This window comes from Idiotropiscis lumnitzeri, chromosome 1, assembly GCF_059441095.1.
Source record: "Idiotropiscis lumnitzeri isolate Australia: NSW breed Sydney's pygmy pipehorse chromosome 1, RoL_Ilum_1.0, whole genome shotgun sequence".
In the NCBI taxonomy this organism is placed as follows: Eukaryota; Metazoa; Chordata; class Actinopteri; order Syngnathiformes; family Syngnathidae; genus Idiotropiscis; species Idiotropiscis lumnitzeri.
The window spans coordinates 9484785-9511964 of NC_142391.1; the positions used below are offsets into that span (position 1 = coordinate 9484785).

At 38.6% G+C, this 27180-nt stretch overlaps 1 protein-coding gene across 1 annotated transcript; it reads left to right on the forward strand.

Annotated features, from left to right (window-relative positions):
- Positions 1-1763: 1763 nt before the first annotated feature.
- LOC148343106 (RAS guanyl-releasing protein 1-like) lies at positions 1764-24258 on the forward strand. Its single transcript, XM_088315460.1, has 17 exons — positions 1764-2045; positions 3387-3562; positions 9779-9884; positions 14046-14108; positions 14186-14317; positions 15011-15164; positions 15301-15474; positions 16888-17004; positions 17465-17740; positions 18732-18812; positions 18976-19080; positions 19759-19868; positions 20128-20272; positions 20374-20410; positions 20926-21069; positions 23445-23755; positions 23838-24258. The coding sequence occupies exons 1-17, from the start codon at positions 1909-1911 to the stop codon at positions 23970-23972; spliced, it is 2403 nt and encodes an 800-aa protein (XP_088171586.1). The 5' UTR covers positions 1764-1908; the 3' UTR covers positions 23973-24258.
- Positions 24259-27180: the final 2922 nt, after the last annotated feature.

Sequence of the window (27180 nt, forward strand, 5' to 3'; positions counted from 1 at the left end):
AAATAAAAAGTCTCACGCCTATATGATTGGAAAAACTTTTGTATTTATTTATTTATATGTCTGATTATTTTTTTTTTTACTCGTGTGAGAAATAATGGGCTGAACAATACGATGCATGATGACATTACTGTTTAGCCACATGGGGGCAGTCTTATTGCATGCAGGATATTGTAGGCCACAATTAAACAAAAGGAAATACTAATATCAGCTATTGATTTATTAAAATGCGCAAATAATATAAGCCTTGCACAAATAGTAAAGCTCTGGAAAATATTCCGTGGTGGGTGTGTTTGTTATGTAGTTCTGCAAAAGCTTTAATTGACCTATGTCAATTCTTACTGTTTTATGGCTCGTGTATGCCAACCTACTTGGTCTAGATCACATCTGAATTAAATTTGCTTTTAGATTACATCTTCATACAGAAATCATTTAGATCAAATTCAGCTGTTCATGTGTGTTTTAACAAGTTAAATTAGATTTTCCATGTTAACTATATGTTACTGCCAAATTCACAAAATGGATCAGTGCAGGAATTAATTGATTTGTCTTTACAGCATCTAATGCTGCACATCTCATTCAGATGAGATACGATATGACAAGACACTATTGAACACCTTCAACTGGATTTTTTATTGTGAATTTAAACTGTTGTCACATGCACATTGCAAAATAAGGATCACATTTGGATTCAATTTAGTTTGACCTTGCATGTACAGTGCTAATTTGTTCAAATTGATTAAGATGTGTCAAAGATAAACTTTATGTACGTAACTGTACACTTTCACTCGGGCATCTTACTGTAAATTGAGAAAGTTGCCAAATGCCCATCTGAATCTGACCTGAAACTTGTTTAGACACCACGACCCTGCATTTACATACCATGATGAATTCAATTCAGTATTCATATTCAGTTTTTAATTTGGTTTAGTACATATCAGATATGTTAGTGAGATAACGGCATCTTAACTTGTTTAGTTGTTTTTTTCCATGTAAAATGTACATTACCGTTAAATGAACAAACTGGATCGGATGTGAACTGGTTTGTCAGTACAGCATCTGACCTTGCATTGCTTTTCTTTCCATTGGGATAAAAAAAAAAAGAACATTTTAAAAGTGAATTTCTAATTTTGAATAGCCGTAATATGCACATTGTATAGTCAGAATCCGATCTGGATTAAATTTCTTTTTACACAACACCTTCTTACCAAACACACAGGACAAATTAGTTACGATTTGGCAGAGCTACAAGATGCTGAACATTAAATCTGATTTGATGTGAAATAAAAAATTTTGACAAATGCCCAATCAGGATCGAACCTGGATTAAATTCAATTTGGCACTACAAGATCTGCTATACCCACAGCGCATCTTAATCTGTTGGCTTTAGATCATAAATGTTAAATATGCATCGCTTCCTAATGCACAAACTGGATTGATAATATCTTGTATTGAAATGCTGCCTTTTGCTCAATCTGGATTCTTTTTGGATTGAATTTGGTTTTACATATTTTATGACCCTGCACACACACAGCCATTTTCAATCATATGGCATTAGATCTGAAAGGGATTTCTATTGAAGAAAATGTTGGGATTTCCTTTTAAAAATGACCGAAATTACATCATATACTAAAATCTGTGAAAGACTTCACCCTCCTAAACACCGGTTAAAGTTTAGTCAAGAAAAAGTGACTTCCAACAGAACGTGACGCTCAGAGGAGTTCCTCTGCCCACTCTGCAGTGCAGTTAATGACATGCCGGCCACAGTGCAGCCTGCCTCCCGCCCACAGACAAGCTGCGTCTGAATGTTGCCTGTTGCCTGTGTCACGTCCATTGACGAGTGTGTGTGTGTGTATGTGTGTGTGCGCAGCATGCTGCTAAGAGCACCGGTGAGGCGAGCACAGTGATCAGATGCTCCCAACGAGGAGGACGCAGATGGACAGTTTAGTGCAGCCTCTCGTCGCCCAGTACCTCGCCATGGGCTGTCAATCAAAAGACAACAGCAGAAGTGAGAACATTGCTACGGATGACAAGGGGAAGGATGATACGTAAGTGTCACAGGAATGTTTTACTCTTTTCATTGAATGCTTGCTCAACATGTTTGTGTTAACCTACTTTTCAATTAGTACAGTGTATGCATACTTTGTCGAGGCATATATGCTTGTTTGGTTTTGAAACAAGATAAGAGTGACACCGATGTGAATTATCTGCCAAATAGCACAAAAATGAGGAAAGGTTGCTTTGTTTGCCCTAAAAGAAAAGAAAAGAGTATATTATTTGCAGGTCAACCGTGAAGCTGAAGTGGATGTCCGTAATTAAGTGGTATTTCCCACAGTTAAAGGAAGGAAATGAGAACAATGCACACTATCTCATGGGAGTTCCTTTAAACAGAAGCCATCTTTTGTACTTTACATTTTGTGTGACGGAGGTTGTGCTATCGTTAGGCAGCAGAAAGTAGTCTCAAACCCAATGTGTCAAACCTTTGTTATAGTTAAAATGTGCTTATCTTCTTTAGCAACTGGTGCTTAATTAGATCTTCACAGAAGATTTATTGTTTAAAAAAAATACTAATTTAAACATCACATCTGTCTTTGTGTACGTGCCTAAGGAGGGATGCAATTTTTAGGTCTTTTTACTTACACATGAGTGTGAATTTCTGAAAATTTGACTGAGAACGCAAATTCCTGAGAATCATTTACTTTGGCAACCATTATTAGACATTCAGCAACAACAAGCTACATATGCTATTTTTCAGGCCGAATCGTCTCATCTCCAAAATAACTACTTTGCAAGTAGTCACAAAAATGCCATCTTGCTTTGCGGTTACCAAATACTGCATAGTTTAAGTACCGTAATAAAGTATTTGTACTTGGTTATATCCCCGTCACTAAAGTTAGTTGCAGAAGCAGTTGGATGATCACTGAGTTTTTTTGCTTTGACATACATTTTGGCATTTTGCACTAACCAGACTTGAGATTTGATATTGTTATATTCAGAATAAACTTGTGTTGTTGATATTGCAGTAAGTATTAAAAATGGCGACATATCCAACCTTTTTCTATTTATGCTATATTCTCATTATGGTTGCGGGTTAGCTTCAGCATATCCCTACTCACTTTGGACGAGTAGCAAACCATCACAATGAAAGTTACATTCACAATTAACTCCGCATAAAATGGGTGTAATTCCAAAATGCTAAATGTCATAATTTTCTGAAACTTTGCAAATTAAAGCCAACAAGTCTACACTTGATTGCTATTATTCAAATCCAATAGGTCATTTTCCAAATACGTTTGGACCTAACTATGTGTTATGTGAAATGAGCGGTTATAAACCCTTCCTCGTGGAAAAATGTTATTGTGTTAACTATCCTGTGCATTTCCTAAAAGGAGAGGGACTCCGGGATGCGGCCCCAGGTCTAGAGTTTCCCCTCCAGGACGTCCTCAAAGGTTCCACAAGCCAAATCAGGTCCAGACCCCCATGGGGAAACCCACGGTGTCAGTGGGCCATCTCGCCAAGGGGGCCAGCTGGGAGGAGCTCGTCCGGGCTTGTTTGCAGGCCTTTGGTAAGCTTTAACTGGCCTTCCTTCACATGTTTTCATGTGCGGATGAACACTGAGTGGATTCCCAAAGTCTAAACACGCATGTTGCTAAGTTTGCATATGATTGGTCAATTATGAACACAGTCAAATCCAAGTTCCAAGTTGTTTATGTCTACATCCCTTCTAGAAAAAGATTTTAAATATAAATTCAGTTGAGTTGTTGTGGTTATGGGTCACATCAATGATGACAAAGTTTTTGAATTGATTTGTCTTGCTCTCATTTTTTATATCCCAAAAGCCTGACATTTGAACAAGTGTCTGTCGACTTTTAATATCAGCCGTTTTTTTTTTTTTCAAATCAAAATTTATTTCAATGAATAGCTGTTTATGTAGATTTTTCTGTTTGAGTTTACTTCCAGCCAACTTTACTTAAATCTCTATATAGACTCGAGTGGGTGTTTTGTATGTTGCAGGTGTTGATGAAATGTATTTGCCTTATCCCGGTGGAGGGGGTGGGGGGGTGTTTACGACAGCACAGCAGGTTGGTTGAGTAGGTTGGATCAATCAAGCCAACATAATTGGCTTCATTAAGTTGTCAGGAGAGCTTTCGGAGTTTTGGTGATTATATCTCTGGAAAGAGAATCTTTCAAAGTGCCGTTGCCCTGGTTACGCAAATGGAGCAATAGGGGAGGCGTTACAATGAACTGAACATAAAAGGCCATCCCATAAAGAGCGTTTGTCGGTGGCAAGCTAGAACCAGGCGTAGGTTTGTGCTGCCACATAAAACATAACCGTGTGTGTGTGGGGGTGTGTGTGTGTGTGTGTGTGTGTGTGTGTGTAGTGTTTAAAAGACTATTAAAAGGTATGAAGTGAAAAATTTAATGATATTGAAAAATGAAAGTAGAATTTTAGAAGGCATCAAAATATGTTGTATTGTTCAAGAGTGGGTAGTTTTATGAATATCAGTATCAGTGGATTTAAAATGCTTTAATTTGACGGGACAAGGATGATGTTGAGAATTGTAGTGTAACTCAAGCTCCGATTTCACAATATTTTGCACACGATAACAATTATTTCACCATCCACCGCTGGCAATGAGCAATCATCTACAAGTTGTATATTGTGAAAAACACATATCTAATTTTAATAATAATAATGCCTTTATTAGTCCCACAATGGGGAAATTCGAGATTCAAACCCAGGCCTCCTGGGGAGACTGGGTCCTGAACGCGGCGCCTTAGACCACTCGGCCATCCTGGCAGCCACGAGATTCGAACCCAGGCCTCCTGGGGAGACTGGGTCCGGAACGCGGCGCCTTAGACCACTCGGCCAAATTTAAAAAAATGTATCTGAACAAAAATAAAAGATTCATTTGATAATCAATTAGTTGTTGATTGTTGTCTTTGTTAAATCCAAACGCAGCAAGTAGTGGAACAGCAATTATTAAAAATAATACAATAAGTGCCATGTTGACAGAACATTGACAACAAGCACGCATTCACGCCACGTAAAAAAAATCAGACTTCCCTTAAAGCTACACAAAATGCGAACAACAACGCTATCCGAGATATCGTGATATTGATATTTTCCCCTCCATAATTATTAGCTCAGAGAGTTTGACACCGTTGTTATTGAGCGTCATGTGCCCACATCACATAACTACCCCTAAGGTCAGCGAGTTCCATCTGCTCTTCAAATATAAGCGAGCAGGTAAGAGTTATTTGAAGGATGACCCAATGGGACCTTCAGGTTTAGCTAAGCCCAAAGGTCAACTCTCCACACCGCGTCGCTCACATGGTGACTGGCCTTTGAAAAATACACCGCTGTGAGGCGTCGATCAATAGCCTCTGACATCATCGTCCATCAATCGGGAGATTTTGTGCTTCGAGTGGTTTGCTGTGCTTCAACTAAATTTACCTTTTAAAGGTAACGCATTCGGCATGTCTGCGGCTTTAATAACATGCTGGGGCATGCTTTCTGAAAAAAAAAATAATAATAAAAACATTATATAGCATCCTTTAAACACCCCGTGTCTTGTTTTGCTGTATACTGTTCTGCTTATATACTCCGATGGCAAGTATAGATTTCATTACCATGATGTTGAAGAGTAAAACTCAGGGATTTAACTAGTAAACGTTTCCCTCTTATGAGATCAGAGCCCAGACTGTGGGAAAAATTTGAATGACGGAAAATAAAAGTTCCGTTCATACATATGCTGCGTGGTCACATCACCCTAACCCTGCTAGCTTAGCAGAAGACAAAACTGTTAGCTAACACGAATTTGTGCAGCAAACACAACTCAATGCAGCTTTGCTTACCTTTGGACTATGACATGATAGCAGGGTGTCATTCCAATGCGGTATGTGAGTGTTCCTGCATGATAACGTTTCAGCCACTGTAGTCGGGTCACTTGAAGGCGGTTCTGGATCGTCACCCAATCAGGCTGATCATCCAATTGTTGGAGAAACTTGGAGGCAGTTATTATGTAAGCCATTAAAGGAGAAAATGCATGTTGTAATTGCTAAAGTGGCAGGGTCTCTGGATTAGAAATGCAGAAAATTGTTCTGTCGTGCCGAGCCCACTGTGGGACAGCTCGGTTCCACACACATTTTCACAAATAGTCCAATAACAAAAAAAAAACTACTTGGTTGTTTCATTTGAAACTCGATGGGTGGGAGAGCTCTACAAAGACCCAATTATCTGTCAACAACTTAAAAGACAACAAGTTCTTTGCTAACGTCAGCTGGGATAGGCTCCAGCTCACCCAAGTAGGACACAAAATGAACGGGTGGATGTTGAAGAGGCTTAAATGCTTGACTGGGTTTATTCTCTTGTTACTTCAGTTACAAATCGTTTATTGCAACATATCTTCATCTACTATTTTCAGCTATCCAAACTGAATAGAGTGAAACTCTGCATCTTTGAGATTTTTGGCCAAAGCAATAACATTTTTGCTTTGATGGCAATGTGGTATACTCAAGTGAGTTGAGGAGTTCATTGGGATAAAAGTACTGTAATGTTTTTTTTTTGTTTGTAGCATCTATTGACGATTACAGAACAGTACAGAACTCCTTTTTTGCCGAGATCAATTCCTCGTAGGTTTTTCCTATTATTCAATATACTGCAGAGATTTATTTAATATTTTTAGTGGACTCACACCAGGCTAGCCACGCGGGGCAACTAGTGCACCCCAAAAAAGTGATCAATAAAGTTAATGTAGTCAAATGCTCATCCCTATTAATGAGTGTCCATTTTAATCATTAAAAAAAAACATTAGAATAGACATCTACTTTATCTTTCTAGCTCAGCGTTCTTATTCAAACACAGAATGCCTCCCTTAAAGTCTAAATGTTTACCAGATTTAAAAGGTAAACCATAAAAGGATCATCTAGTCTGATAACATCTCTCAAAACAAGGAACAGCCACACACAGATTTGGAGTCTGCCGATGAGCGTCCAGGATAACCTTAAAAGCAGCACACTAATCTGGTGTGCCTTTCCACCACTGTGGGCGTCTTTCCTAATTTTCCAGGCTGTAACAGATATTCCAGAGGGGATTTACACCAAAAATTAAGTTGGGTAGATTTAGTGGTAGAAGGTTGTGCAAACAAACATGGGGTAATTGTTCACCTTGCTTTTGTGCATTTATACCTTTATGGTTCTCACTTTGCAGCTCGCAGTGGCTATAAAAGTAGGTAAATAGTAAGCAAATACGCTTGAATGAAACGGAAGTATATCATGAAAATTTACCGTGATGTGGGCTTGTGAGTCCGCTGATTTAAAGTGGAAGTCAACCCCAAAATTATCTTTACAATAATATGTTTCATGCAGCCCCACTTGTCGAAACACATCATTCTGATTAATATTATAATACTGTGGAATAAGAGTTAAGCAGTAAAATCCACCCGTATTTGCACATCAGGGGACGGCCATTTTGCCACTTGCTGTCGACTGAAAATGACATCACAGTTGCGCAGCATTCAGACAACGACCGATCATGACTCAGCTTCAAAAATCAGGTGAGCCGCGATTGGCAACTGTGACGTCATTTTCAGTCGACGGAAAGTGACAAAATAACTGTCCCCTGAGATGGCTAACAACGGGTTAACTCATATTCCCCAAACGCAAAATGAATGAGATTGCCGTGTTTAGAGTAGTGGAGGCACATAGAAGGAATTATTGTAAAAACATTTTTGGGGTTGACTTCCTCTTCAAGCAGGTAATGGCTGAGTGGCTCCAACGGAAACACTGCCCAAGCAGGATGTGAGGGCTGGCGTGCCGCTGGAGAGGCTGCTTGCTTACAGATAACACAGATTGGAAAATGTGTTGCCATGGTGTGCGAAGTCTATCCAAGGTGATAAAAGTGTGTCCAATCACCCGACGGCCTTAAATTCTCGAGAGGATCTACTAGACTGAACCATGAATGAAGCGCATGCTCTTGAAATGTTCAGCTTATTGTGATGCATTTTTGTCATCTTGTCTACCATCAAGTGCCTTTCCTCTCTGTGTAAACACTAGATCGCGGCATGCAGCAGTGGCGGTTTTTCTCAGAAGATAAATGGTCAGGAAAAGGCTTGCATGTTCTGAAATTGGAGCTCAGCGCTGGTGTTGTGTGGTTTTGCACTGTTTTCTGCGCATTTTGTCATTTTACATTCTTTGTGTCTGTCTCGAGACGGTAGAAGAAGTGATTCAGTATAAATTGGAGGAAAAGAGGAACAGAAAATGTTGTGGAGACACACATGTGTCAGAAGTCCACACAGTTCCAAAGGTCAATGGACCATATGACATCATTAGTGTGTGCCCATCAGTGATTTCCCCTCTGTGATTGTTTGCATAGATGACAATGACATCATCAAAATGCCCTGGTTACATGGGCCATGTTTTGTGTTGATCCTGTTTTGTCAATTAATAAATACATTTCATTATTTTCAAATCAAATCAATATCAGTTGATTAATGCACAATAAAATAATTTAAAAAGTTCTTGTGATACGTATTTAAATGGCCTTTTCAACACCTTGTTGAATTTATACTTGAAAATAAAGTATGGACTTTGGTTGTACGCATTAAAATCATGTTTAAATGACATGGCTACGATTTCATGCATGCAGCATGCAACTAATGTCCATAGTTTTTTCCGTAAATCCAATAGACTTTTTTTTTTCAGTGTAATGATGTTTATTGCGCCGCTAAAATTATAATATTTTGCTCTGAGAAGCACAATGAAGTTATAATATGTCATTCATTTAAATATAAGTCAGAACATAACAATACATTCCACGAGGCTGTGCAATTAATCTTAACCATCAAAAATTATGGACGTAGAATGTTGTACTGTACGGGTAAGATAATGTTTTTAGTATATTTGTCATCCTTAATTGTCATGTTAATGCCAAAATGTTATACAAGTCACTGTTGTTTACTCTATTGTGTAATCTTACCTTTAATGACGATGTTGTCTCGTGATAAGTGCCTTTAATTTTTAGTTGAACCCTCTATTACAGGCGTGGGCAAACTACGGCCCGAGGGCCAAATGCAGCCCCTTAAACTTTTTAATCCGGTCCGCTGAACTTGTTTTTTTAAAGACATATATATTGTTGTAATGCTTTTGTTCACTTTCATTTAAAATTAAATGTATTTTTTTTTCTCCAATGAGGAGAGGTGACCAAAACACTCCATCCATCTGCTCATGGTCCGGCCCCTCTGTCAAATTTTCGAACCCATTGTGGCCCGCCAATCACAAAGTTTGCCCAACCATTCTCTATTAGGTCGTTCCTATTTGGCTAATCATCACTGATACTGTCAAAGGGTTTAAACTCACACACACACCTACACCCCCCCCCACACACACACACGCAGAAATATATACAGATATATATACATCCACGCACACACAAACAATCCAAAGAAAACAATGTAGGAGGGAGAAATAATTATTTCTTTTCTTCCTCCTATTGGCTCCAATCAAATCTTTTTCACAGTAAATTTGGAACCTTTACTGTTAGCATGATTTAAAATGGAGTGCTGACAGTTACTGTCCGCCTCCACTGCATGCAAATGACTGCGTTTATGCAGCAGTGCACCTTTTAATCCAGATGTGATGAATCACACAGATTCTGCCTTGGTAAAACAAGGGCGATCGTGAGTCACTGATGGTTTTATACGGAGGGTATAACTTGACATTTTGTATCAAACAATATCCCCACATTGCCACACTCAGGTGTATTTTTTCCCCTCTCCAGATTCAGACGGTAACATATGTGAGCGGAGCCACTTGTTGAACATCACCCTGACCATGCATCGGCTCCTCATCTCATCCAGTGATCTGCTGGAGAAGCTCGGCGATCTATATCCTTCAGCAACCTGACAGAACGACGTTATTGATATCACAGATACATTTGTAGCCTTCTGAGTCGTGCGCTGCCCGTATTTGGTTGTCAAGAGCGACCGCCAATGCTTGGCTCACACTTCTGGCTCGCCTGCGTAAAATGACAGCGGCAGGTTTGGATTTTCTTCTGCCTTCATTTCTCTGCAAAATTCTTGGGTCATCACATGAAGTGTAATAAGATGGAGCAGTTCATTGTAAGAAAAAGGAGGAAATTGAGCACATTTTGATGTGTTTTTAAAAGTGCATATTCAGACTAAAACTATATATTTAGCAAAACAGTCGATGATATTGCAGATACAGTTTGTAGGGTTGTGCAAAAACAGAACTTTATAGAGGAGTGGATTCGTACGCGGCAATACAAAATGCCACGGCTGTTAACTGTTACTATGCGTAACTAGCATACATAATTGAATAACAATAATAATAATTTCTGAACCAGTTTAGTAAAAATGGATAATCTACAGCTGCACACGTAATGTTCTCTCACAGTACGCAAATGTGCCATGGGCTTATAACTTACTGCAGTATTGATCCACCAACACTTGCAATTCATCTGTTTAGTCTTGTTCCTTCTTTTCCCATTGTGTTAACTACGGCTGATTTGTGGACTAGTCATAAAGTCAACGCTGATCAAAATCGTCAACATTGAGTTGTTTATTTCTGTATTTATTTCTTTGCCGCTTTGTTTTTGTCTCGAAACTACCTCGCTCACACTTCCCCTTACTGGCTGTAAGACTTTTTTTTTTTTTTTACAAACAGAAGTATTGTGAGTAACGCAGTGTCATGGCTAACCTGTGTTGACAACAGACGCATTTCACTAAACATACTTATTACGATGCAAACATCCCTTTCATGGCAGCACGGTGGTGATAAAAGGAAAAAAAAAAAAGCACGACTGTAGTTGAAGCCTGATTTCATTATGACATATCGAGAGTCATGTCTGGAAGCTAGCAATAGCCCACACAGGTTACCGTGTGTGTTTGAACATGTTGTTGAATCTACTATGGATCAGGGAGGCATTAGTCAGTCATGTTCGATCATCTAAAAAGGAAGCATGTTGTGGCTGATATCTGATTAGATTTCTGATATAGAGACAATTGTATGTGCCGGAATTAGCACACAATCGATCTAGCGTTGTGAGTTGTAACACAATGTCCTGTTTGATACGGTAACATATTTGTGTGTCTACTATGGATGACGGAGTCAGTGAACTCACATTTATTGACAAATCAAAACACATGTATGCCCATAATTGACACGGGACGCTTGCCATCTTTCGCGAACAGTGATGCGTTAAACTGGAAAATCCAAAGACTCAAACTAACACTATGTGATACGTGTACAGAACGATTTTACATAAAGGTACATAAACAGATTGTTAAAACAGTGCCTTTTAACACGGCAACAACTTTGCTAATTAAAACAGAACAGACCCAAGAGAGAAAAAAAAAATCTAGATTTACTTTGCATATTTTCTGAACTATAGAGCGCCCCTACTGGTGAAAGAAAAATCCACAGAAAAGCCGCACTGCTGTATAAGCCGCACGGTTCAAAAGCTAGGAAAAAGGTAGCGGCTTATAGTCTGGAAAATACAGTAGTTTTGTATTATTAGTGAAACTCTAGTGTAGTGTATAGTTTTTTGGCTCTATTCTTAACATTTACAGCTAAAAATATCAAGACCACCCTATTAATTTAAGTTGCTCCATCAATTATAAACATGTCAATAATGCTGATAAAAGCTCTATCTATCTACTTTTATTTTTTTTTTAATTTGAACATACATTAAAGAATTTCAGTTGTGGTTATTATCGGAGCAGCTGCTTGTTGGTGCGATATGCTGCGATTTACATGTGATCCGGTTAGTCATATAACTGTGACTATTATTGGTAGTTGACTAGCAAAATAATCGGTTGTAGCAGCGCTAGTGCAAATAAAACACGTCCTCCTTTACATCGGTTACCATTCAGGAAATAACGGCGTCGTCATAAGACTCTTAGAGGAGCACCACGGCTTAGCGCGCAGCTTTGAGGTTTCAGGTGTTAATTACCTATGTTTCTTTCAAACGCATAGGCACACACGCACACGCATCCTCTTCAACTATATATAAACACCTCTGCAGCTTAAAGAGGCGCCTGCTCGCACAAACCACGTCAGAGAGCACAATACCAAATGTCCCTCTGCTATTTTTAACCCTCTCGTTCGGAACCCAAGCCCCAGAAGAATCCATCAAATAGATTGAGAGAGTGTGTTATGATCAGGGAGGAGACTTGGGGGCCATTAACAGCCTTCATCATCACAGTCCGGCCCAGGGATTGCGTGGGCGATTCTTCTGCTCCCATGACGCCATTAGCCTTTTTATGTGCATCACTTCAAGATGATTCCTGCCAAATGAGAGCCTTAGTGTCAGTCCATTTATTTATTATTTATGAGGGCTGACTCTCACATCACACCTTGTCTTGATCTCCTTTTTGTGCGGCCGAGTCTGTTAATGGTCAATATGTGGAAAATGGAGCAAGATAATATTGTCAAACTTCATGTGCATGCATAAATTCTCAAAAATACAGTTCACAGTCCAAAATGCCAAAGAAAATAATGAGCCCAGTTTGCTTTCAACTATGTCCTTGGCCTCGGGGCCTCTATTTCCATGAGTGCTTTTTTTTGTTTTTCATATACAAAGATATAATTGGATTATGTATTTTCAATGGCAATATAGCCCAAAATTGCTCACTAGCATACAGTATCTACTGTACCTGTGTTGTTTATAACAGCACCACGTTGCTCTGGTCTATCTGAGAACACCTTATTTGATTCATTTCATAATTACTTTTCATTTATTTCCTAGAGTTTCTACTTCGGATCTTTCTACATTCTTTCATTTTGTTTTATTTGTGCAGTGTTAGTTGTTTATGTTGACTTTTGCACTTGTTTGTATTAAACAAAAGGAGTTGCATTGTTCCAAAAAAAATAAAAAAAATATTTGTTTTATTCGACTCGGCTATGCTATAACATTTAACATCAGCCTTTTTCATCTCAAGTTAGGTCCAAAAGTATTTGGACATTAATAGTCTTCCTGGTTGTGTATTTATAAAACATATCACAGTGGATTTAAGAAATAAAAAAATATAAATAAAAATGGTACAATTGAAGTCTAGACTCAGATTTAATTGAAGAGTTTTTATTAGTGTTATTATGATTACATATTTGTATATATTTTATAATTTAATATCTAATTTATTATTCATCCATCCATCATCACCAATCCATTAACTGCCATGTTTATTTATTTATTTTATATATATATATATATATTTTTTTTTTTTATTTGTATTTTTTGGGAAGATTTATTATGTTTTCTGTATTTCAACAAAGTGATCCATTAAGACATATTTTCTATATCCTTGACAAAGAAGGACTCCCTCTAAAATGTAACATCTCAACCATGTATTAGTTGTTTAACTCTAAATCCATTGTGTTGGATTCTGAAGGGAAAAACAGTTATAAAAACTCGGTCATTGTTGAAATACTTCCAAATTTAACTCGGGCCTTTTTATTTTTAAAACTACTTTTAAAACTAGCAAAGATTTGAATGTAGCCTCACTGGAATCTCTGACTAAATCCACGCCCCTCACTAGCGCGACCGTGATTCTAATCTATAACGTGGCCACATTATTCATAGCTTCACTTACGTACTATCGTCAAGTTATACAGTTGTAACAAATGAGCTACTTCTTTTACGTTAATATTTTAGAAGCAATGCATGTGTGGCCTGAAAAAATAATCTCAACTACTTTAATTTTTATTCTCAAATTTCTTTAAATTCCATTGAGAAATAGTGCCACTATTCCATGTTTTTAAAACATTTGGAAATTGCAATATTTCTGTAAAATCGCAATAATGTTACAGCTTGATTTTTCAGGGTTTTTTTTTTTTGGGTGTATTCTACAGTGATTCAATGAGTGGTGGTCACCAATTTGGCTTCATGCAGTTGCCTCCTACATTGCAGAATGTCACTTTGTTGAGCCTTGGTGCCAGTAATAGTAATAGTAACATTAACGTGTATAAAATCCACAGAAATCACTTGTTGCTCGATATCATTCAGCATCCTTAACTACAACCTTTACATTTAAAAGTGCCATGGACAACGAGCAACCGGCAGAGTGCCAGAGAATATGCTACCTAATCAGGTTTGTTCATTCGAGAGTTTTTACTTCCATTGCTATGTTTTGCTTCAGTAATGCACATTGTCACCTCTGACCTCCAGGCATTGGATTCAGGAATTCTGGATGATGTTCAGGTTGCACCACAGCTTGTCAGACAGCTTGGACCAGCTACGGGAGCTGATCAGGGAGCAGGGACAGGAGCATCTCTGCTCTCTACTCGAAACAAAATGGATGTAAGTGTTAATGTGTGACCAGCTGTCAACTGAGAGGTCTGAACACGACTCTCAAATCAGCCCGGAAAAAAAATGAATGCAGTCACGATTATAATAACTTTGCAGAATAACTTGTTAGTGCCTAACCACTGGTGCACTTGTGCTTATGCATTACATCCATCCAGTTTCTATAATGCTTGCTTTCCAAAAGTCTCGCCTAAAACAGAAAGAATTTGATTTCTGCTGCTATTATTGCCAATTAATTTAGTAAGATACCTTAACACTGCAAATCACCACAACATTATTATTGATAATTTAACTAAAGTGAGTTTTCTTTGTCTCTGTCACCCAAGTCTTGCTCATGGAGGGTTCGGTTGGTCACTTTATAAATAAGCGAGGAGTGCAGTTCTTAAACCTTGTTTTTTCTCTAAAGTGCCCTGAGACAATTTCTGTTGTGATTTGGCGCTTTGTAAACTAATCTGTATTGAATTTATTGTCCCCTTATTTCAAGAATTTGGATGTAAGCTTTTGGCCATTTTCATCATAAATCGTTTCTTGAAGGTTTATATCAGCGCTGATTCTGGCAGGGCCACCACAACATGGCTCGTGGTTGCCAGACAAAAGCCTCAGGAAGTTACCGTGACCTCGGCTCATTTCATACGTTTCCAATCACATTGTCCAGACCAAACGCGGTGTTGCCATCGTGTGTTCTAGAAACGAGCGGGATTGGTCGTGGAAGGCCAGCCAGAAGATCAAAGCCAACAGCAGCAAAAAGAGGAAGGTATCTCTTCTATTTGATCACCTGGAGCCCATTGAACTGGCCGAGCATCTCACCTTCCTGGAGTTTAAATCATTTTGCAGGATTTCCGTGAGTGCGCTCTTATAACAGCATAAAAGACTTTTGGTGCAATGGTGATTTGTGTATTTGTCATGCATGCAAGGTGCATATTTCCTCCCAAAGGAAATGCCTTGTTCACGTCTTAACTCTCTGCTCTCACCGCCAGTTTATAGACTACCAGAATTACATCCGCAACTGCTGCATGAAGGACATTCCCGTGATGGAGCGTTCCATCGCTCTGTGCAATGGTGTCTCCCAGTGGGTTCAGCTGATGGTGCTCAGCAGGCCCACTGCTCAGCTTCGAGCTGAGGTTTTCACCAAGTTCATCCATGTGGCAAAGGTAGAGTTTCAATCACGTCACTGCTAGTTTTGGATTCTGTGCATGTGAACATGTGTGAATCGGTTTCAAAATGAAAGTGTTTGAAAGCAACACCATTAAAAATATTTCTGTAAATGCTGAAGAAGTTTATCGGGTAACATAGACAACATGCAATTTGCAGTCATGTAGAAGTACGTCCCGATCAAAACATACCTACTGACCTTCCTTTACCGAACAATTCTGTTTGCTCTAAAGCAGAACTCCAAATCCAGTCAATGATATATATGAATTAGGGCTGTCAAATTTAAAGTGTTAACTCAGGTGATTAATCCACATTTTTTTAACTCATGAAATATTTTAACTCAATTAACTCAATATGATTTACTTAAACAATAATTTGCATGCTTTGCAAATTTTGTGCTATATTGGCTGTACATCTATAGCACGTCTCAGAACAAATCATCGTTTGCAACTTACCACTCGGCCTTGCAAACCAACAGTGCTGGAGTGTGGCGCTTTTGTGTGGACAGTTTTGAGAAATGTTTCGATGAAAAATGCTTGTAAAGATGTCTCCATTTAGATTGTATTCAAGAATCAAAAAAAGCTATTAGAACAGTCTTTGAATTAAATATACTTCATATTGGGTGATTTTGCATTAATTCCAAGATATCTAAGTAAATATCTTCGCAAAATAATAGTAGCTTCGCAAAAAAATTGTGATTAATCGCAATTAACATGGGTTTTTTTGTGATTATTAAGTTAAAAGAAATCACTTGACAGGACTAATATAAATCATATATTTTATTATGCATTAATTCCTTCTTATTTGTTTGTATTTATTATTCGAAAGTTATAGCTAATTCCACTAAAATGCCATGCATTCCAAACATTTGCTTTGAATTTGTCTAGAAATGTCACAGTCCTTTGCTATTCCTCGTTTATCATATTAACAAACTTCAAAAAATGGTTTGGCGTAATCTACAACCGAATCAGCGCTTCATTTGGCGGGTCTGCTAGCCTGCATCGGTTCGTACCATTAAATCACCAGACTGCTGCTGAGCATAAAGCCCATGGGGTGTGGAAAGAAATTTCACACCATCATTCTCGAGTGACAGCAGGAATTAGAGAGCTGAGAAGAGATGGGAAAGTGCTTTGAGTAAAAAAAAAAAAAAAAAAGAGTGTGAAAAGGTAACAGCAATTTAAGTGTTTTATGTAACTGTGGTTGTGTCTATTATATAACCAGAACTACTTAACACATGTAGCTATCATAATTGCAAAGTAAAACCACAATCATGAAGGTATTGTTATATCAAATAATTCTCTGACCATCTAAACCGAGCTTGTTTTTGTTTTTTGTTTTTTTATTGGATCTCAATGGATTGTGCAGTGTCTAGTTGAATGACCTTGTATGTGTTTGTGTGCATCCCCCACCAGGATTTACACGTCATGCACAACTACAACACGCTAATGGCAGTGGTGGGAGGGCTTTGTCACAGCTCCATATCCAGACTCAAGGACACCACTTCCCATGTACCCAGTGAGGTCATCAAGGTAATGAATAATCACAAGGCGTAAGCGAACTCAGCACCTGCTTCGGGCCCCGTTGTTGTATTCGTCAAGAGCAGACTAACTAAAAAGTTAAATGTTTGGATTAACGAATTTATTTAGATTTTTATTGGATGGAAGGTTTTGCCCAGTGTTACATTTCAAGACTTCATTTTTCAACGTCACAAGTATGTGCATAATAGTATTTTTATTTCAATATTTAAATTTCGTTTAAATTATTGAATTTTTGTCTTACGAAAAGTGGCTCTGCTGAACGGTGGGGGCCGCACCATCTCTTGAGCTGCCATCCTCGTCTGTGGTTTTGTTTTTTGTTGTTGCACGTTATTGTTCTTCTACTACAATTCGTTTTACACTATGCACTTGCAGTTTTTTTTTTTTTTTAAACCAAAAAGAAAGCAACTCATGAGTGTTCAAAGGGACTAAATTATTTATTTTTTCTCCTCAGGTGTTAAATGAAATGACAGATCTGCTCTCCTCATGCAGAAACTTTGATAACTACAGACAAGCATACAACAAGTGCACAGGATTTAAAATCCCCATTCTTGGCGTGCATCTTAAAGACCTCATTTCAGTGAACGAGGCCATGCCAGACTATGTGGAAGACAATAAAGTAAATGTTCAGAAGCTGCAGGCCCTCTACAGCCATATCAATGATCTGATGCAACTCCAGCAGATCCCTCCCAAGCTGGACGCCAACAAGGACTTGGTCCACCTCCTGACGGTATAGTAACCCCCTAGCTCGCCACCGACTATTTCTCTCATTTGCGTGATTCACCAAATTTTTCCAGCGCAGATGCAAATGAGTGTGTTCCAGCAAGGGCAACCAAAATTAGTCGACTAGTCATGATTACGTGGACAACCAAATCTGTTGACGGCTGATTCAATAGTCACCGCGTCGTTTTTGTTTTTACAGATTTGTTCATATATTTTTGTAATTTAATTGATGTTTTGTTTTTTTCTGTTCTCGCTTCTCCTGCTGCCCATCTGCCTGTCTGTAACAATAGTTGTAATCATCTGTGACATCTGTGATGTCGAAGCGCTTGTGGCTAATGCTGTGTCATGGCTAACCAGTGTTAGCAACAGAGTCCGAAGGTTTAAGTACATTCCACCCAAAATACATAATGCGATGCAAACCTGCCCTTCATGGCATCACCGCGGTTGTACATGAGCATCTGAAAAGGAAGCATTTTGTGACTGATGCCTGATTCCATTTCTTACAAAAGTTGTGCCTTGAAGTAAGCCTAAGTTAGCATACAGGTTGCAGTTGAATATACTTACATTTTAATTGTCTTTACTATTAATTTGTAATTTGTTCAAGCTGTGAGCTCATGATGGTTATATACGAGCAGCTGCTTGCTGGTGTGATGTGCTGCAATTTACATATGATCCGATTAGTTGACTAATCACAACTACTATCAGTGACTAGTCGACTAGCAAAGCAATCGTTTGTGGCAGGCCTAGCTCCAGCATGTGGTTTGTCTGCACGCGCGTGGGTGCGATGAGAGTCTAGTTCCATGAGTGTGTGGGTGACAAACTGAGTGTGAACGAGAGTGAATTGAAATTGCTGCGCTGTACTTGTGTGTGTCATCTTTGCGGTGCTTTACATGAATACAGTATGTCCTTGAAAATGTGCTCATCTACCAGAGACCCCCCCCCCTCTCTCTCTCTTTCTCTCTCTCTCTCTCACTTTTTCTCTCGCTCTCTCCATGCAGCTGTCCTTGGACCTTTACTACACAGAAGATGAAATCTACGAACTGTCTTATGCCCGGGAGCCCAAGAACTGTAAAGCCCCTGTGAGCCACTTCACACCCACAAGTCATAGCTGCGTACATCCATGGTCACAACATTAGAGAAACTAATACAAATATAAAATATACTTGTAGGCAATACAGTTTTGAGAAAATATGCATATTCAGTCGAGACTTTTTTATCAACTATGAATTAATTTTCCATCAGCCAGCCACGCCATCTAGACCTCCAGTGGTTGTCGACTGGGTATCGGGAGTGGCTCCTAAACCGGATCCTCGAACCATAAGCAAACATGTGCAGAGAATGGTGGACGTAAGTCTTTGCTTATTATATGTGTTTTGTTTTCGATTTTTTTTGGCATAAAGCAGGGATGGGCGACTTAAATGCTAGCGGGGCCACGATCTTTCACCACTGGTACTGTGAGGGGACCACCACTTCCTAAATAGATGTATGACAAAAATGATTTTTTAAATATGGACAAAATACATGCTCTTAATATTTTTCATTTATTACAATACATTCCTCAATTACTGCCTAAAAGATCCACTATCCTAACCCAACAACAAACAGTTCGAAGCAAACAAAAAACTAAACCCATCCTCTATTTTTTTTTTCCCAATGCAAAGGTTCCTTGCGTAAAAATGACCATTCAAGGATGGTACAAACTGTTGAACACAAATCCAACATTAAGTGCAAGAACAATTTTTTTTCTACCAAATAAGCTCAATATTTCAATTGATATTTCAGGTTTTTTTTTTTCATTTTGTGGGATTTTCCCCCCATTTTTCTGGGATTTTGTGTTTGCAAGAAAAAAAATCAAATTGGGGGAAAAAAAAGTATTTTTCATTTTTTTTTCTAAATTAATCAAGTGCTCACTCAGAGTATGGTCACGGGTCACATGGGCCACTAGTTGCCCATCCCTGTTATAAAGAGTGTGGCGATTATTTTGACAGCCTCTAAACTACTTTGTTTCCCTGTTATCCTGTACAGTCCGTGTTTAAAAACTACGATCATGACGAGAACGGCTTCATTTCACAAGAGGACTTTGAGAAAATTGCTGCCAGTTTCCCCTTTTCTTTCTGTGTCATGGACAAAGACAAGTGAGTACTCATTTGCAGCTGCAGGGGAGCGCAAAGTGGTATTTCTAGTGATAAGTGCGGCAACAGGAAGCGTCAAGTAGCTGCACACCTAACCATAACCTCACCACTTTCTAGTCTAGTTTTTGCGTGCGGACTCACTCATGTGCAATGTTCACAGACCACGCTAAATCATACAATCGCTAGCAAAGACTGTCAGTGTAAATATTGTGGTGCGTTTCATTAGTAAAACCATGGTCCAATTTTTCATTTGTTTGTGCAGAGAAGGACTTGTCAGCAGAGATGAGATCACAGCTTATTTCATGCGGGCCAGTGTCATCTGCTCCAAACTTGGCCTGGGCTTTGTCCATAACTTTCAGGAGAACACGTATATGAAGCCAACCTTTTGTGACAACTGCTCTGGATTTGTAAGTGACCAGATGAATAAAACACACACCTTAAAAAAAAAGAACTTCCCTCTTTGATGTTGACTTTTGACACGACTGTTCTGTCTGTATGTTCTTGCCAGCTATGGGGTATCATCAAGCAAGGCTACAGATGCAAAGGTAATCGAAAAATCTAATTAGAGCCACAAGAGCTGTATTCTTGAGCTCTCGATATAGACGATATCTCTGAGAACTAGAATAGGTTAACTCAGTATTTGGAATATAATAATTTTTTCTATCCCATTTGATGATGTTTTCCCAGCCAAATAGGGCGATTCAACGCTATCAATTTTTTTTTAGGATCGATTATTTTATCAATCGAATAATCATATATGTAAAATGTATTTTGCCTTAACGTATATTACAAAATTATATATTATAGATATTATCATTGGAGTTTCTAGTTAATACTGGTGTTACTGGAATTGCTTTTCCAAGCACAATTGTTGATCTCTTTCAATGTTGTCAGTTGTATGGTTTTTTTTTTCCCTCACATGTTGCTAGCTAAACTTAGACCTGTGTCAGTCATTTGTTCTTCAAAGTGAGCAAGCATGCAAAGGTCTAAGAGTTGCGTTTGCAGCAGAGATTCAAAGAGAGGTGAGTTCCTGTTCTGACTTTGCGCTGCCTTCTCACAGACTGCGGGATGAACTGCCACAAGCTGTGTAAGGACCAGGTGGCCTTTGAGTGTAAAAAGAACACCAAAGTGAACAACAACAACAACAACATCATTGACAGTCCCACGCCCAGCTCCACGCCTGTTACCATGGGAACCTCGGAGGGTGGGTCAGGACATTACACTCAAACCATCACGTTATCAGTCTTTATTCAAATAATACGACTGTGTTATGAGGTTTACAGGAAGTTTCTCTGAAACGGCCATATGGTGGTAGCGCATAGAATCAACCAAGCATGGTTATTTTCTCAAATTGTCCTTGAAATATGGCCACAATCTCATATACATCATTTTATTTATTTTTTTTTTTTGAAGAAAATTTTTGAAAAGGTTTTAGATCACTTGCCTGCTTTAGGTGGGTGGTTTCCCTCCAGCCGTCTTGCATTTTTTCCGTAAAAGTGAGCAAGCTTCCCACCTGCGAAAAGAAATCGTCATTATTCAACTGCAGGTTAGATGTGATGCTGTATTTTGACACTTCATCTGAGTCATTTTGTTTTGTATTCACTACGTACCCCAAAGAGCGCAATGTGTGTGTGTGTGGGGGTGTGCGTGTGTGCGGTATAAAAATAACTTGATCCATGGTCCTTTAAAAGTGTGAGACAGTGAGCTTCCTACTCAAATAAAACGTGACTCTACATCCATTTTATTGTGGACAATTTTTAAACATATCAGCGTGTTCTGCACCAGAATAAGAAATTCTGTCCTCACTAACTGTGCATAGTGTTGTGTTTTATATTGCCACCTCAACATCTTATCAATATCCTTTTCTTACCTGCTCTGATTAACTTACCTTATTTTCTCGATTTTTTTCCCCTCAGTCAAACTCTGTCTCCTTGATTACTTTAAGAACACACATTTGCATTTTAACATTTCAAAGTTTTCTTCCATTACTCCAGACTACTCTTTTTTTTTTTTTTTATCAGGGGAGCACACTGGCTTCTATCCTGAAATTTTAGGGGCGCAAGAAGAAAATTTAATGGGCAAACTAAGTGACTTGCAAAATAAATATTCACTGCACTCATTTTCACTTTATTGCTGATAAAGTGTGGAGCAGAAGTTGGTCGGCACAAAAAAATATTCTTTAATAATATATTTTTTTAATCAGCACACAGGTGTTGAGTAGAATGAGATGATAAATTTACATCCACTGCATCAAATTATAGGAGGAAAACTTACATTACATTCGCTCATTTACCCAAATCCTTGAGTAAATGACTAAAATATTTTAATAACTGCTTATATTCATAGTTTAAACCATAACTATACCCAACTATGAGGCCAAAATGCTTAAATCGTCATAGTTTGTGTTTGTTGATTTTGGTTTAGTATTTAGTTTGTTTTTTCTTGTGTTCCTTTGTGTCTTGTCATGCTTATTGTGTCCACCTGTGTTTGTTTAACTACTCCCTTGTGTTGACCAATTTGCTCCCTCCAACCTTTTGTGTTTTGTCCAGGTGTTCCTCGTCTCGTCAATTTGTATGCATTTAGTTCCTTGGTTCCTTTCAGTGTTGTCAGTTCATTGTCCATGTCAGCTGTTTACAGTCATGTTGTCTAGTGCCTTTTGTCTAGGCCTCGTCCAAGTTATTTTTCTAGAGTTTGTTTTTTACTTTGATCCTTGTAGTTTTGTACTTTATGTTTATTTAATCCCAGTTCCTTGTTTGCCTGTTTTGTTTACATTAAATAAAAAAAATTTAGTTACTCCTATACCTTTCTTCCCTGCATTTGGGCCCTCCTCCACCTCAACCACCATACCAAAACCTCACATAAATATAATTTCAATGTTCTCTTCCACTTGAACATAAATGGCTTCTAGATTATTGGATTTAAAAAAAAAAGGCGCCAGAATTCCATATGATGATGCATCCAAGGTGAAGACTCTCCATAACTTCCACTAACAACCCAGGCTAAATTGAACTCCTCCCCCACATTCAAAGCACTTATGCCACTTCAACATTCTTCCTTGACACGACTTTCCTGTTTAGATGGGGCTTTGACAGCTCTGAGCTCTTTAGAAAGAGCACAAAAATCACAAATAGGTGAGTTTTTCATTGAATGGTGGAGGATAGTTTCCACCAAAAATAATTAGAATTCTGAACCACAAATTGGCTTTTGAGCCCAAAATTATTCATAATCTGGACAAAAGGAAATGAGCTGCAAAGGCACATGAAAGGAATAATGAAAAGAAAATGTGTTCAGAAATATTCTAATTTTCTCCTAATGGAAATTAGTCATACCCACAGTTGTTATATATATTTTGATAAAATGGCTCTAGATTATGCTGGAAAGGATTGCATTTTGTCATCATCGTGCATGAATCTTTTTGGGCTAAACTGTACCGCACAGTTTGCATTTTTGGAGACATAATTCACACAAGCACACCAACAACATGGACACCCCTTCCGTGGAATGTACTTAATCTCTTTCAACCCCCAAAAATGTTGTGTGGCAAGAAAACTAACACGCTGCTCAATGTCTCCTCTTAAGGTTCAGACGAGTGTCCTTTCCAGTACCCGCCTGATGACTGGAGTCCAGATTCTCCAGTCACCTCCCATTTGAGGCTAAACCGGGTCCACACGGCCACTCAGACGGAAGGTCCGCCGCTGTCCCCCGATGCCGCTCACCCTCCTCCCTCGTTGCTGTTCCCGACGGCGTCCTCTCCCTCGACGACCTGTCTCAGCCCGCTGCCCCAGAGCAAACAGCGCCACTGTGCCAAGTGGGAGAACCGAATTTCTGTTGTACAGAAACCCCGAGAGCCAGAGGAAGACAACAAATCCAACACTGAAGCCCTGCAATCAGTAATTGTCACACTTTTTTCAACGGTACTTGAATGCATCGCAATTTGTAATCATCTGGTGTGTTTTTTTTTTTTTAAATAAGGAAAACGAGAGGCTCCAAAAAGCCAACGAGACACTACAGAGAATGTTGAAGGATGCCGAGCAGGAAGTGGAGATGTTAAAGACGCTGCTGAAGAGTCACGTGCCCCATCCTGTGGAGGAGGACGAATCATACTAGACACATCAAGTACATAACAAAAGTATTATCAGATCAACATTTCAACATTTAACCAGCCAGCCAGTCAGATTGTTTCGACAACCAACAAGGGCATCTTGCCTCTTTTGCTTTTAGATTAAACATCACCACAGAACGCAGTTGTTAATTATCAGTACATGTGCCAAATAAAACCCACATACATTCAATTCAAAATTGAAAAAGTATTTTACAATGTTCAATATAAAGTTTAAGCAATGAAACCTCGAATGTTGAACACTAGCGGCTCTGTTAGGTTGCAGTTTGACTTCTCATAGTCTCATTAAGGTATAATGGAAATTAGCCATTGTCGAATCCTTAATTATATGTACAGGTAAAGTTTTAAGAAATTTACTAACTGTCAAAGAAGTATCAAGAGAAGTTAAAACGGTAAAATGAAACTAAAATACAGAAATAAAACTACTTTGCCTTTGAAGACACGAAACAGGCGGTAATGGACAGTGAACAGGAAGTTATTTGCGGAGTGATACTGGCACCTAGTGTCGGTTGCCTGAATGAATAAAAGCTTCTAATATTAAATCATTAATTAATTATTATTGCTGATAATGTACTGAACAATCAGATCCTTTCCTAATGTATGTCACACTGAGTGCCCGTTCGGATTCTAAAATTGTGTTTTTTGTGTGTTTTTTTTTTTTTTTTTTGCAATCCCTTCACACCCAAATTTGTATGTATTTGTGGCAAAATATTATTTTCCAAGTAAAAGACAATTCCGAACTGGGAAATGACATTACAGATATTACACTGCTCCTACGACAGTGACCGAAGTTTGTTTGTCGGAATGCACCACTAACCTACGCTCCTTATAACTTTTCTCTAATCTCGTTGCACACTTGAGTACAATGACAATAAAGGGATTTCTAATCTTTCTAATCTTTCTAATGCAGCAAAGTCCAAATTAACGTTTTTATTTTTTAAATGAAAAACACATCGACGCCACAGATATAATAAAAAAAAAATCTAATGAAAAATGCGGAGTGTGCCTTCTTGTATTATGTGAAGACATCTTACACTGTCTGTAGTGTCATATAAGCCAGACCATATTGGAAAAACTGAATACGATAAATAGGTCAGATACAATTAGTATCAAATTATGTACATTAAAGTCATGCTCTGTAATTTGAGTTGAGAACAACTGAGTGCCAATATGTAGAGTGAAAACGAGATATTTATGTTCAACCAAATTTTAGGAATCACATGCCTTTAAGAATTTGTACAGGAAACTCGTGTCAAGTAAATATCGGGTAATAATTGCAGTTGAATGGCCCCTAATTACTGACTTGTAGTGCACCTTTTTATTTTGTGAAACACTACACAGTTCATATGAAGGGTGGAATTATACATTTTTTGTACTTTGGTACTTATTGTTAGATGTTTTTTTGTTTTTTTTGCATATCTGCTCATAGCATACTTTTGTTTTGTATTTTTATGGTCAGTGTTGTAAATGGAAAGTGAAGTGTTTGCTTTGATTGACAGTGCCACAATGATAGTTAAGTTACCTACCTGCTCATCTTTGATGTCAATATTGTGAGCTTTTTGTTAAAAATAAATGCTGTGCATTCAGTGGAAAAAGCATTACTTGTGTTACTCCATTTCATCAGTTGGGGGCGCTATAAACCCTCACATGAGAATAGTCTGTATTTATCCTATCAGTTCTGGTCTGATTTCAAACAAACTATGTCAATTTTACTACATTTTGTTTAAACGTTACTCAAAGAAAAATCTTATTTAAAATAAATTAATTAATTAATCAAATTAAATACCACATCATTTCCCCAAATGATGCATCTTTTTGTCTTTGGCATTATGATGTGGTCAAAATCTATATTCCTTCAGCGAGTATTTACCCCCATAAGCAACTGAAATCTCTCATTGAGAGTCAACGTGTGTACATTTCTCTCAAGAATTGCCTCTGAGGTTTGTAACTACGCCTCCCAAGTCTATAACGCCACTGACAGCTCATTTAGTTCCATTTGAATGGGAAAGGCAAATAACACCGGCCCGAGTCCAGCGGGACAGGACGGACTAATAGGTTCCCATATCATGATAGCTGCGTACTGGAGGGTTTTGGGGGGGGTTGTCCTTTAAAAACATCTTTAAAAGGCGATTACACTTTCTTGAAAATGACAATTTAGTGGACACATTGACAAATCAATCAGCTGAAAATCAATATACAACCCACAATCGAGACAAGCTATTATGGTTTAGCCTGAAGGACGTATGTCGGCTAAACGAAACATCGCATTATAAAGCAGCCAACAGTCTGCCGAATTACAGAGACAGGCAGAGAGAGAGAGAGGATTTATTACTCAGACTTCACTGTTCACCAGTCTTAACACCCTGTAAGCGGAACAATTTGGAGTGAAACCAAAGCATATGTCTTAAAACTCCAGTAAAACTTCAATTTCTAACAACAACAACAACAATAAAAAACGTCTGCAACACTGGCCGCATACTCGTTAGAATGTTGCTACGCAAACGTAGGCACGCGTATTCTCTCTCCTGATTGGTCCGTTATGTCAAACGTTGTAATGGCGACATCGGATTTCCTGGCAAGTTGCGCCATTTCGAACAAAGAAAACATGGATCGAGTAGACGAGCGACTGTGCGCAAATATATTCATCGATATGATGCAAGCTCCGGTTTTTATAAAGATGGCCAAAAGTCAGCCAACGCCTGGCGTGACATTTCCCCAGCCGTAGGCTTGGAATTGTTCGAGTGTAAGCGAAGGTGGAAGATTTTGAGGGACAAATTCTCCGTACGGACACCCCCCGACTTGGAGTGATACTGCATCTGTTGTAGATTTTCAAAAAGACGCGTGCGGGTGAGCGAGAGGGTGAAGGCAATTGATGCGTGACATTGACGCAGTTACGTACGCACGGACATCGGACGTGGAAGTATAAAGAATTCATCTGCAGTCTGGACATGCAAGGATGGACTTCTTCTCGAGTGGAAGCATCAATCTCGAGAACTCTCTACCACTTTGTCACTACGTTTGTTGATTTTGAGAAAGGGATAGTCAGTACATATAGCAAAAAGTCACTAAAATGGTAGCACAAAGTAGCCTTGGCTCCACCCTCTGGTTTTTCATGGTAATACCCAAACCCTTCAAAATATTACCACTTGGAGTACACTGGCCGTGCTTAAACTCAGCAAAACTTAGAAGCTGCAT